The sequence below is a fragment of the Penicillium hordei genome (assembly GCF_028827395.1).
Source record: "Penicillium hordei strain IBT 12815 chromosome Unknown utg000005l_segment0_segment0, whole genome shotgun sequence".
NCBI classification, from domain to species: Eukaryota; Fungi; Ascomycota; class Eurotiomycetes; order Eurotiales; family Aspergillaceae; genus Penicillium; species Penicillium hordei.
In genome coordinates this window covers 4,511,348-4,523,708 of record NW_026623146.1, presented here as the reverse complement: position 1 = coordinate 4,523,708, position 12,361 = coordinate 4,511,348, and the positions used below count along the sequence as shown (strand labels likewise).

General features: G+C 46.3%; 3 protein-coding genes across 3 annotated transcripts; 2 read left to right on the top strand and 1 right to left on the bottom strand.

Annotated features, from left to right (window-relative positions):
- Positions 1 to 785: 785 nt before the first annotated feature.
- N7537_010514 (uncharacterized protein) lies at positions 786 to 1,325 on the top strand (the record flags this gene model as incomplete). Its single annotated transcript, XM_056901568.1, has 2 exons — positions 786 to 1,006; positions 1,172 to 1,325. The coding sequence occupies 2 exons, from the start codon at positions 786 to 788 to the stop codon at positions 1,323 to 1,325; spliced, it is 375 nt and encodes a 124-aa protein (XP_056750236.1).
- Positions 1,326 to 6,085: 4,760 nt separating this feature from the next.
- N7537_010513 (ankyrin repeat domain-containing protein) lies at positions 6,086 to 7,153 on the bottom strand (the record flags this gene model as incomplete). The annotated part of the gene is made up of 1 exon (XM_056901567.1): positions 6,086 to 7,153. One exon carries the CDS (start codon positions 7,151 to 7,153, stop codon positions 6,086 to 6,088), a length of 1,068 nt encoding a protein of 355 aa, XP_056750235.1.
- Positions 7,154 to 10,659: 3,506 nt separating this feature from the next.
- On the top strand, positions 10,660 to 11,211 carry N7537_010512 (uncharacterized protein; the record flags this gene model as incomplete). The annotated part of the gene is made up of 1 exon (XM_056901566.1): positions 10,660 to 11,211. The coding sequence occupies one exon, from the start codon at positions 10,660 to 10,662 to the stop codon at positions 11,209 to 11,211; it is 552 nt and encodes a 183-aa protein (XP_056750234.1).
- Positions 11,212 to 12,361: the final 1,150 nt, after the last annotated feature.

Here is a 12,361-nt window from a genome sequence, read left to right as displayed (position 1 = left end):
GACCGGAGGTGCAGATTTGCCACACTTCATAGAATTATACAGGCGGAGTGCTTGGACGCTGTTGTGGTGGTAAGAGGGATATTTCTCACTCAAATTCGTTGCATGTAGTTGTGATTGACTCTGGCGTGTTTGTTTCTCACCTCTCGCTCCGCCGTCTAAACCTATAGATAGATGGGAAAGGGGAAACTATGAGAACAAAAGAAGAACCTTTGAGCGAACTGCTTTGCGTCTGGGCGTTAGTAAAATGAGACGGGGCTGTACACTTCATATCTGTTCGGTCAAGTCATCCACAACGATGATCGCTTACGACTTCTCGCACTTTATAAAGCGGTCCCTCTGTCGACGTATTGTGGTCACTGACCATAATATCAGGCCCACCGTCAAGAGGGTCAATGTTCTACCCCTGCAATTGATTGTGCGGGTAGAAGTCTGGATCGGGACGGACAAAGGAGTTCCGGCTACCTCGGGCTGCCCCCTCCAGCACCAGATCGCGGACTACTCAATCCATACTACTTGGCCAAAACTCTTGAAGCCTATAACTATAGGGAAGAGAAGCGCCCTTTACAAGGGCACTGCTCTCTTTATCTTCTTTATCCAGGAAAGTCTCGGTTCTCTGTTTTTCGTCGTCTGGACCAAACTAACTCTCATCCTTTGTCATTTCAGCTAGCTTTTCTCTGCCCTACAGACCTGGATCTGACAAAAGCATCGGCCTTCCCACAGCATGGACCTTGCACATTACACAATGACCCTCCAAAGCGGCCGTCCCGGAAGACCTCACTCCATCGATGCTTTTTGATGCCTCGCATCAAGCCTCGACCCGACCAAGGCATGTGGAATCGTCACCATACACACAGCAGCAGAAAGTACTGCCAAGTCACTGGGCTCAATCGGGGAAGCACTGCTTGCTTGGAGACACACCACATCGAAACTCAAGGGCTGCTACGCTCAATCCCTTCTTTAATGAGAGTGCTCACTGGAGCTTCGAGGACTCAGCACACTGGACGAAGTGAGTCGACCTGAAGGAAATGACCTATCCAGAATGATTGTACGTGCTTCTATGTCCCACTGATATTCTTGGGCACAATCTTATTTCCCACCATCCATTCTTCAACTGCCTGGAAAATTAATACTCTTTTGAACTGACATCCTTTTAACATAGATATTTGTCCAGACACAATAACCTGAAGCACCGAACGCGCGATACGTCATGGCCTTCCAATACCTCCGTCTCCCCCCTCGAAAGCACCATCCCGCTTCCCCAACAATCCCTCCCCAGCGCTCTACCGACACCTCAATATAAGCCTTATGTTATTCTTAAGTCATGACTAAAGATAAGAGGGGCACTATTACAATCCTTTGGACCTCCATACTAGTTCATTCTCAATTGATTGATGCTGATTCAATAAGAGCTGTACATCAGTCAAACGTGCCCGACGATTTTGCGAGTTGGGAGAGAAGACTATGTATCTGAAGGGATACTTTCTTTTTATATCGATAAGCCCACGAAATTGAATCACAACATCCATGCCTTTTCTGAATATCAAACTCAGTCGCGCGCGTCTCGCAAAACGACAACATTTTTCGCGTCCATACCCCAGATTGTAATGACTTTCTCGTAGAGATGAGGCTTCATCGCTGGCTCTGTAGACATCAATAATTTTGCAGTCATGACCGCGGTCGATTGCACCACCTTACTTTGATCCATGATCTCCTGCAGATGTTCCTTTGAGCATTGGTGAAAGCTCTGAAGATATAGATGTCACCACCATATGGATAGGCGAAGTTCCATGTTTTCATATCCCCGCATGGGGTTATTCCATTTACATGGCGCGTGAAGTCCTCTGCACAGGTCATGCAAACAGGTTGTAAGCTTGCCTTCGGCTCCGGCAAATTGCACGATTATTTCGGAAAGGAATTGTGCATAATCATCCAGGCCAGGCAACTCCTTTCTCTTTGAGACCTCGTTAGTATCATTCCTTCTTGACCGGCGCTGTTGAAACTCACAGTAGCGGTCTCAAACTCGTCATATCAATCAAGAACTGAGCCTGAGTCGGACAGGAGATTCCTGGTCTTTAGAGAGCTTGCTGGTCCAGTAGAGCTTTTGCAAAATTGTGACCTGACAGAGGCATCACTACATGGTGCAACACCGAATCATTTTAATAAAAAATGGAAGGGTCAGTGCTCCCATCAAGATCCATTCCAAGAGGAACGTATAGTCTCATACAAATAATTACAGGATGCTCCACAGTATCATTCCCGTAGAAGTACCAAAATTACTTACGTACTTGTGTCAAATCGATGTGGATCAGACCCAGTCATGGTATATCCCACTAACTTAGTGGCAACGCTCGATCAGTAGTTAAGTTAGCCGGTCTTCCTAGTGCCTCGCTACTTGGAGTAATCATTTTCATATTCCCTTTCCATCCGTTTGTCATGTCTGAGAGTCACATATCGGCCAATCAATCCTCACGATTCTGCTAGAAAGTCCGTCTGCTCTGTGTTCGTTGTTTGACTTTATCAAGTAATACTACGAATTATACTGACATTGCCAGGGCCCAGTAATTTATTCTACGGGCAGAGAAAAACATTGCGTGAGATCTGCGAGCTATAGTTTCAACATGGATCCGCGCTGCTGTTCAGAATGCAAAGGATTTCTTTCAGCGTGTCTTTGCCCGGTCGCTAGTGAGACTAGGGTTTTCAGTTCCGAAAGCCGACTTGAATCCACCTCGATCGACCGAGAGAACCTTGGAGGTTGGATCCAGATGGCCAGCCAGAGCCATTCCCATCTAATGCTCAGTTCAATGCCCCGTAAGAGTCTATCCGCAGTATTTCGACTTACAGCTGACATCCGTAGGCCTGAACTTGTCGCTTCCTCCAGGATCCAGGGATTCTCCACTCGAGGCGGCTCAAGTTCAATGTCCCTCATCCGTCAGCTACCACAAAAATATAGCTGAACAGTGTCACAGCGAGCAAACTCAGTTAGCAGCTTACTGTCAAGGGCTGGGTCCACGGCCCCATTGTCTCTCTCTCTCTCAATCATCATCTAGAAAGTTATACGATGCGTGAGTTGAGTCATATCAGATGCGAATAATGTTGCCTAACAAAACCACAGGGGCGACTCTTCGTCCGGAGATTCTCGCACGCCGGCTCTGTTGGTAGATAGTCCGGCATACTATTTGCAATCGGCATGTAGCCCCGAGGCCAAGCACCAAGCTTCAGCCAGGCCGTTGGACGCACAAGCCTCTACACAGACCACAAAAGGTTACTCATCCTTGAACTCCACGTCGGCTGCCTCGGATATCTCTCTTGTGCTCTCTCACGATTCCGAAGGTGATCTTGCCACCCAATTTTCTTCAAAGACAGTTGCGCATCCCTACAACAAACACGATATTTTTTTCAATCGCCAACCCTGCCGTGAGCAGACCCCTGCAGAGCTATTTTCTGTCTCGAAATCGAATGATGAGCCTCGCAATACCGGTGCACAGATCCAGTGCTGGGATCATGGGTGTAATGGCAAACGTTTCTCAACTTTGAGCAACCTTTACCGACATGGACGTGAAAAAGAAGGCCTAGGCGCCAATGCAGTGTGCACTTCTTGTGGTACAAGGTTTAGTCGCACAACAGCGCTCAAAGATCATATAAAAAATAGGGTCTGCTCAAAGTTTCAAGGAGAGTCAAGAGGGGGGTAGAGAAGCTCTTCCAACGTTTGGCTGGAGTTTGGAAGTCATGCACCATTATACAAATTGGATTGTTACGGATGCTTGATCCTAAGCTAGCTACTTGCCCTATTGAATCAGGTATGTGCTCTAAATGCAAGCTCTACACACAGCGCAGAGGATGTAATTGCCGATCCTGGGCCATCAAAGCGGTTACTTGGTGCTTCCTTGTTTTTCTGATAGTATAGTTTCTATTTCATTGTAGCCTTAACTGGCATCTACATTTTATTGAGAAGACTTTTACTATCTTGGCTGGCCATTCGCAGTCGGTAGATAGATTAAGAATGTCTGTCTGCTACTGTATCTGTTCAAGTCACTCCCTCCCAGGTTGACAATTTTCAACCTGCTCCCACGTCACCTTATTGATGTTGATTTCGATAGTTATTTTCCCCTCAAAGCCACCTTTGCGCCATTTGGTCTCAGATAGCCATATTGAGAAGGCCACGATACCGCCATCCTTTCTGTTGACGTAAGCTCTTTTTTGGGTTCTTTGATGTCGTCGATAATCTGAAGCTGTCCATGACCATAGAAGGAGCCCCATTTTTATCGTTCTGAGTGACATGGCAACTTGTGTAGTTATTATCGCTGAATGGGCGAAGGAAAGATATCTTGGGCGTGGTTTAATATGCATATCCCAGCAGCCTTGCAGTTGTTATCATCCCGAATAGTGCTGTGGTGCCCACTCAAGCGGAAAAACTAATCCATTTCCAATGTCCTGATGGTCCAACCTCCAGGTGGCCAGCACGGCTTAGACAGTGTGTCAAATTGGAACTGGTGAAGGTTAAAAAGTGGAATAATTGGGCATGGCTGCAGGGTCTGACACTGATAATAACAGAGGAATGGCCCTGATCAATAGGGTCGGATTCACAGTTGGCAAATAAACAGTGGATAATTACTTCAGTGATTGTTGGGGCTGTCAGTGAACGTAGGGAGACACGCAAAACGAGTTGATGCAGCACTCCCAGGCAAACACACCCGGCAGCTGTATGACCGATTATCTTGGAAAGAAGCGAGCGTGCTGACTCAACTCCGAACCGGCATGGCAAGACCCAATGGATATCTCTATCGAATCAACGTAGCAGACATGGACCAGTGTGCGTGTGGACAAGCGAGAGAGACCGTGGAGCATTTCCTATTTCGATGTCAAAAATGGACGGCGCACCGGACGGAACTACTAAAATGTACCAACACCCACCGAGGAAATATATCCTTCTTCCTAGGAGGAAAGTCGCCTTCCGATGATCAGAAGTGGACGCCGAACTTAGAGGCGGTACGGGCCTCAATACGATTCGCCATCGCCACGGGCCGACTCGAGACCACCTAACCATGCCAAGGAACATAAATCACCCCCTTTCGCCGATCTAACCCACCAACCACCTCGTGTTACAGATGGTAGACGCGCTTCAACTGCCGAAAATAGGATGTTGAACACTTGGAGAAGCGCCTTCAAGCCAGCCTACTAAAAAAATTACTAACCCACGAGGATCCGCTGCGGCACTGCATGCTGGAATTGACATATATTGTAAGGTTTATGTATGGGCTCTAAGGAGACACAGTACTGTATATATAATGACATGTATAGTAGGTCAGTAATAGTTGCCCTTTCGGCTTAGCCGCCGGGCGTTAATAGATTTTGTGTGTGTGTAGCTTTAATGGCAATGCCTACGACATATTTAGCTAAACTAAGGGGCAGAATAGCGCAAGAAATTTTCGAAGCTAAACATGATACGCAATGACAATTTAACATGTGTTAAAAATGAGGACACAAAATATTCAACAATGCATTGGTCGGTTTACGCAGGGATAATGGTCAACAGGAAGTAGAGTAGTAAACCTCGTGGAGTGGGAACTATGTGATATGTATCCAAGAAAACATTGATTATAAGAGAAATGGCAGATACGAATGAACAAGGCAAGTATTATTTCTGAGGAAGTCAATCGACTTGTCTCCACCAATCTGTCTGGGGTAGGCTTGATGGTTCTGGCCTTTCTAAGCTCACTCCATGCGGATCTGACCAATACGGCTCAATACCGGATCAGGAAGGGTTGTTTTCGAAAGCGAAGACCCTTCATATACCAAGGTGAACGGCGCTCCTCGATGCTGGATTGGATTTTCCTTGATCAGCCCCTTTCTCGAGCAGGCATTGATCGAGAAACGCTTGCGGAAGCTCCTCGACTGACTCTTCAGTCGATTGCCTGTCGTGCAAAAAGTAAAAAAATCTTTTGAGAAAAGAAAAGTCACGGGCATAAAGGTACTCCAGTATGCTCCGGTCCCAGACGTCATACTCTACTAGGGATTTTGCCACTTGAATGAATAGTATCAGGGCGTCCGAATGCGGATCGCTAAGAAAATAATCGCAAAGCGAGGCCTAAAGAATTGGTGGCACCTCAGACGCATGCATGTTAGGGCGGTTCACGATCCACCTCAGGCCACTAGACTCATTTGCTCTGATCAAAAGTGGCACTATAGAAATTCCTGTGGCACCTTTGGTAAGCTCGATTACCTGCTTCATAAGCGTGTCATCGCCGAACTGAATCACAGTCTGGAACGCAGCTTCCAGTCCAGTTTTGAAGCCAGTTTCGGAGCCAGTTTCCCAAGTACTAAACCAAAGATGGTCATCATCATGAGTCTTGACAGACAATCTCTGTGCAATCGCCCGACCTTTCTCCGTGGTGATAGACTGAGGACTGACTAGAAAGTGGAGAAGAGCCGGCCAGTTATATTTGCCACGAATGGACAAGTTTGTGGTTGGGCAGTTAATCAAAGCGGCGAGGATTTCCAAGTTGCCTGCCTCGGCCGCTGCAGTCAATGGCGTCTCAAATCGCCCATTGATCTTTATCCCGCAGTTTACGTCGGCCTTAGGATTTGGTTCCTTAAGCAATAGTTTTGCCAGTCGAAGCCCAGCGTTGTGATCTGCCTTCGTAGAGAGGAGGAGTGCGTAGTCAAAAAACAAACGGTTCAAATGTAGCTGCCCTTCATGTCGGGCGAAAATAAAGCTCTCCCATTCTTGGAAAGCTGCACAGTCTCGTTTGGGAAATCCGTTACCCGTGAGCAAATCGGTTCCATAGGCTTGAGAGTGCTGATAATCGAATTCGCCGCTCCTGACCAAGAAGTCTGCGATTTCATGAAAACCCAGTGAGATTGCGCTTTCTAGAGATCGCAGTTCTTTTTCTGCCTTACAATACGGCCACAGCAGGGCGACAATATCTGTATGGCCTCTTTGGACTGCGACTTCAAGGATACTGAAGTTTCGTGTCTCGACATTTGCTCCTCGGGTGACGAGAAGTCTAGAAGCATCTGACTGGTCGTGTTGGACAGCAAACCAGAGAGGCGTTTTCCCGTCAGTATCAGGCTTTTCAATATCATATCCTTGCTCGGCTGCAGCCAATATGACTTTGGTGTCTCCTAGAGCCGCTGCTTGGTAGAGGTCCATCATCTTGGTCTTCTATTTTGTCTTGTTAGGTCAAAGATTCGATCGAAAGTCCAGCAGGAAATGGAAGATTCACGTCTGTCTGTAGAGATATTTTAACCATGGGGAGCGAAGAAAAGTCGGACAAGTTTAGTGCTCAAAGGTAGAATATGATCTATCTTTATAGGTCGTCGAACTTTGGGAAGGGCGCTTAGAGCTACAATATGATTGGGTCGCAGCAGAGTGAGGGGCCAGGCTGTGCTCCGAAATTGCTTGGCGGGGTACTTTGTACATTGCCTAGTCGAGATTGACATATGATCAAACTAACTTGGATGTTGAGAGCTGTCAAGACATACGCGCACGAAAATTACAACCTTCACGACCTTTACACTCGCTATTTTGTTGCATCTTTTAAGTTGCAACGAATCGTGGCGTGAGGAATTGCCTTTGTTTTAGGAATTTATGGCATATACTAATAGTGATACAGATCGCTATTTGATGAGATATATCGTCTTCTAACTTCTTCTTCGGTTTCTTCCGCCACGGAGCACTAAGCATAGCCATTCGCCTTACTGAGGCAGATTTATACAACGGAACAAGATCGGCGGGGAATCACCCGCAACGGGGGCGAGCTGAGAGTCTGGATTCTTGGCAGCTATCAATTGGCTATGAAGTAATTTCGTGCCGAGTGGCTGCCTGTCGTTACTTGGAGGCACTTTGGATCAAGCACCTGCAGATAAGGCAAGAGAAAATACACGGCGCACTTGCCCTTTTAATATTAATTCAGATCTTGACCTCCCATCTCGGCTGACACGGTTCCATGTACCATTCTTCGCGGTACAATATGTTTTGATATGTTAGGATCAAAGCCACTTAAAATCGGTTTTATTATAGCTGGGTTTGGCCTAGTGTTATATTGGGCAGAGAAATACTTTAGGTGGTGACGCCAACTTCATGAAGTACTTCCCAATCAATATTACAACTTCATCCGGAAAAAATGGCCGGCTGGTCGTGTATTCATAACATAAAAACAACCGTAGATCAGACGTTCAACTTCATTTTTGGCGATACGTAGAACCTTTTCATAATTAATATAGGGCTTTTAATACGGTGTGACTGAACCTTACACCGGCTTCGTCCCCTGCTTGTAGAGCATCACATTGGTGATGATCCCAACGGTCCTTTTACCTGGTGGGTCAGCGGCGCGAGCCATGGAAAAGCTGATACAAATTTAGCGCCCTCCTGTCAGAGGCCCAGAGAAAGCTTCTCGGCTGGCAAGTTTATTACGTGCGTCCAGAATAGCCGTGGAAATACAGGCAAGCCAGACAACCTCCACCTTTAGTAGATCTAACCCACAGAATGTTGGCGCGCTTGTCCGTCATATAATCCTCGATGGGCTTTCAGATATGTAATCGCGCTGTCGTCTTTGGTTTTGAAATTTGTCGGGTCTTCATTTGGGATTAGTATAGTATTCTGTGATGCGCCCCTTGTTTTGTTACATGATATCTCTAAATACGTCATACTGCCGCAGTTCAAATTATGCAGATCCCGCTGACGACAATAGTACGCTGTCAATAAACTTGTGGGACTAGGACCTGAACTGCCCAGTTGTTCTATATAGAACTCTCCATAGCAGTTTCAATCCAATGCCAAGAAACCATCAAGGTGTTACAATGTTGGATATTCTGCGGATTGAATCCAACTGCTCGATATTCGAGGTATGAAATCGCTCGAGGTCCTTGAAGGCTTCGTCTTGGGTATAGCAAAGCGCCCGCCTGAGCCAAGGACTCGTAGATAATTGGGTATTCCTCACAAATCAAAAGTCCCTTTCATCTGATTCTTTGGGGGTGGTATATTCTTTGAATACATATCAGAGATACCTTAGGGGATGGGTTCTGATGAGATCGCACTCTGGCCATACTGGCAGAAAGACACAAACGAGGACTGCAAAAATGAGATTGTTGGCAATTTTTGTTAGGCACAAAAGTGACAGACGTGATTCGGAAAAAGGAGCAGGTGAAACGCTTTATGAACTGTTCCTCTCGTCCTTGGATTTCGAAGGACCATGGATTGGGCCTCTCATGTAGGAGACGGGTCTCGACTGGCCGCATTACGGAATACTACATATTAAGTCAGAGTAACATCTATATACATAGTAGCGACTTGTGAGAGGGCTGCAATGCGGGAAATTGCATTTCACATGTGCAGATAGGAAAACGCAAGTTCCAACGATGAGTTTCCCTTGAACTCTACCCTTCAATATCCTAAAGATTGGCTCATATTTGCAACGCAAATTATTTTGCATCTGGCCTGGACATAAGATATTCGGCATTCTGGTTGTTATACGATACCCTTAAGAAATAGGTTATGCGATTGGGTTGCGGGTAACTATGTCCAATCAAGTGACGGACCCCTGCCAAGCCGTGGGGGGGGGGGGGCCTAATCAAAATGTAGTGCTGCCGAGTTTCTTTGTTTCCTACGGAGATTTTTTCAGTCTCTGGGCCCGGTTGGGGAATGTGCATGGGCCTGGTCTCAATAATGGCCGCAGCCTTTCGGTCTTTTTCTGTTGACGGAGCTAATTTATTCTTTGTCTCGCAAACAAATAGAACGTTCACTGCGGATTGGATATTTAATCTGGCGCACGACCTACCTCCTTACCATAGACCTTTACACTGAACAATATTCTTCGACGTGAGTGACCGTGAGATACCAGCAATGGCAAGCAAAGCCGCTCTACAGTTACTACGACCAATGGAGCAAGGCTCTTTCACCAAACCACAGAAACCACCATGTGGAAAGCGACGGAACGTCTCTCTTGCTTGTGCAAAGTGTCGCCAAAAGAAAACGAAGGTTAGAAACTTCTGAACTTATTCTATCACAGTGTTAATAAATATAGTGTTCTGGTACGACGCCATGCGCGAACTGTGCGGCAAAAGGCTGTCAATGCATCTATGGTCCCAGCAGTAATCGCAGGCGTAGACCTGCATTGCGTCAAGCACTGCTTAATCAGCTTTTTACAGGTTCTGTATTATACCATTCAATGCAGGAACAGATCTTCAAATACTAGGCTAACCATTTCAGGGCTGGCATATCATGTGATTAGGGTTTGAAGCAGCCACTCTATGTTCACCGACATGGAAGGCAATAACGGTCGCGACGGTACTTCCTGTATACTCTCAGCTTGAGTACCGGAAGGATTATCAGTTTGAGCTCGAAAATAGCAGCAGTCGTTCTTTTTTACCCATTTTTCGTTACCGAAAATGAGCCAGGCCACATGTGCTGGTGCAGCACTTATGTGAGCACTTTGGGGGAAATCCCCCATATATTTTGTGAGCGCACTTCGTGATGTGTCATATCCTGCGGAAAGCCTGTCATCCTTTTTTTGACACATATTACAAAAGTCTAGAGGTATTTTTGAGGGGTTGAGAGTGGCGGGCGACCTCGTCATGGTCGGCAAGAATGTTGGCAATTTCGGGGTTTAAATGGAAACGTGTCCCTTGTAAGAAAGTTCTATCTTCCTCCATATTCCCACCATGTCCTTGGAGGCGACTGAGAAGCGCTTTTCTAGCGGCGTTTCTTCCAGCATCTACAGCCGATCTCCCAACTCACCAAAGGGTATTTTGCCAGATGACTCGTTTCCCCTCCCGACCGGACACGACCTTCCGGAAATCAACTCATTGGACCATCAAATTGCATTAGCTCGTGGCTCTACTATGGCCTTAGAAACTACCCGCAAGCGTCTGCAAGAATCTAAGGTCAGACGCAGACTGTCGCTACCGGAATTACGGCAGGAAAAGCTCCGCCAATGGGAACTGCAAGAAAGCGAAAATCAATTTTATCGCTCATGCCTTGATAACTTTCATAGTCTATCTAAAGCTGCCGCTGATGTTTCAGACGGCCTGGCACTGCAATATCTCTTTGAGCCAGAGACCAGTCCAGTGGGAAATGCACGAGTTCTACAGGCGAACAAATCCTTACGCGAAGCTTTAGAAAATTCTCGGGTCCAGGAAGCACGAGCAGAGCGAGAGTGGAAACGTCAATGGAATGTTCCACGAATCTGGAATCCTACCACACGGTGGATTTAGCGCAGGTAATTTTATAAAGTGACTTGCGCTTGCATCTACTTAGGCTTTACCCATTCCCACATTTCCTTCGGGGTACTGTGCCCTTGGCTGTAAACCGACAGCTGGTCTCGCCTACTCGAAGCCTTCCATTGCCTCACTCCTATTTGGTTCAGTTTGCCCAGGGATTGATTCAGCGCCAGCATCCTGCAGTCTGAGCTTCTTGTGTCCGCCGCCAAGGCTATCCATTCTAGACCGTTATGTATTGATGAACGAGCAACTTAGAGCGCTTATAATTCGAGACTTTACCAATATTGCATGACTATCCAAGCAACTCCCACAGTCCATGAAAGGAGCAAATATGGGAGTCAACCCAAAAGTTAAATGATACGTCCACATGTATAAGGGCCAGCACTCTCCGAGAGACACACAAGGCAGCCTTGATCTTATGGTATGGTTTCGTGGGTATTGTGTGCACTCTGTTGGGTAAACCCCTTCATCTCTCTCGGGTTTGATTCTTAGTGCCCTTTAGCATATTAGATTCGGATTGCTTTCGACCCCTATTGCAAACTTACTTTAGGATAGACGGTGAGCACTATGATAACTAACCTATCTTGATTACCTCTGAACGTTGAAAAGTAGGAAGTGCGGAAATTATAAAGATAAGTCGTACATTATCTTCATCTATTACTGGATAAATCCTTCTCGCTCCTGCACCAGCGTTTTCAGGGCCGCTTGGTTGCTACTGAATAGGTACTAGACTAACTCTTCAACTCAACATCCCACTGAGGGCTTCCAGTCAACTAAATAATGGTTATGGCGTACATTAATATGTGAAAAAGGGTCAATCCACCCACTCTAAACGCATATCGGCAGACTCGCTGCTGGTGCCTTATATCAGCTCTTCACTTGGTCAACTCATTCTTTTATAATTAATTCGATTTATACTGAGACCAATCAAGCAAATGACGTGGCGCAAGCAAAGATCGCTTAAGGCGCTCCAGCGGACTAGGATAAACAAAGAGTTCGAAAAGTTCCACAAGAAACACTGTTTCGCATAGTAGACCATTAGGTATTCCGCTCTGTATATTCATACAACACTAAATCGTTAGATTCATGAAAGTTCTCCTGGCCACACAACTCTGCCTGTCTGTGTGAATAGCCGTGGTCCGTT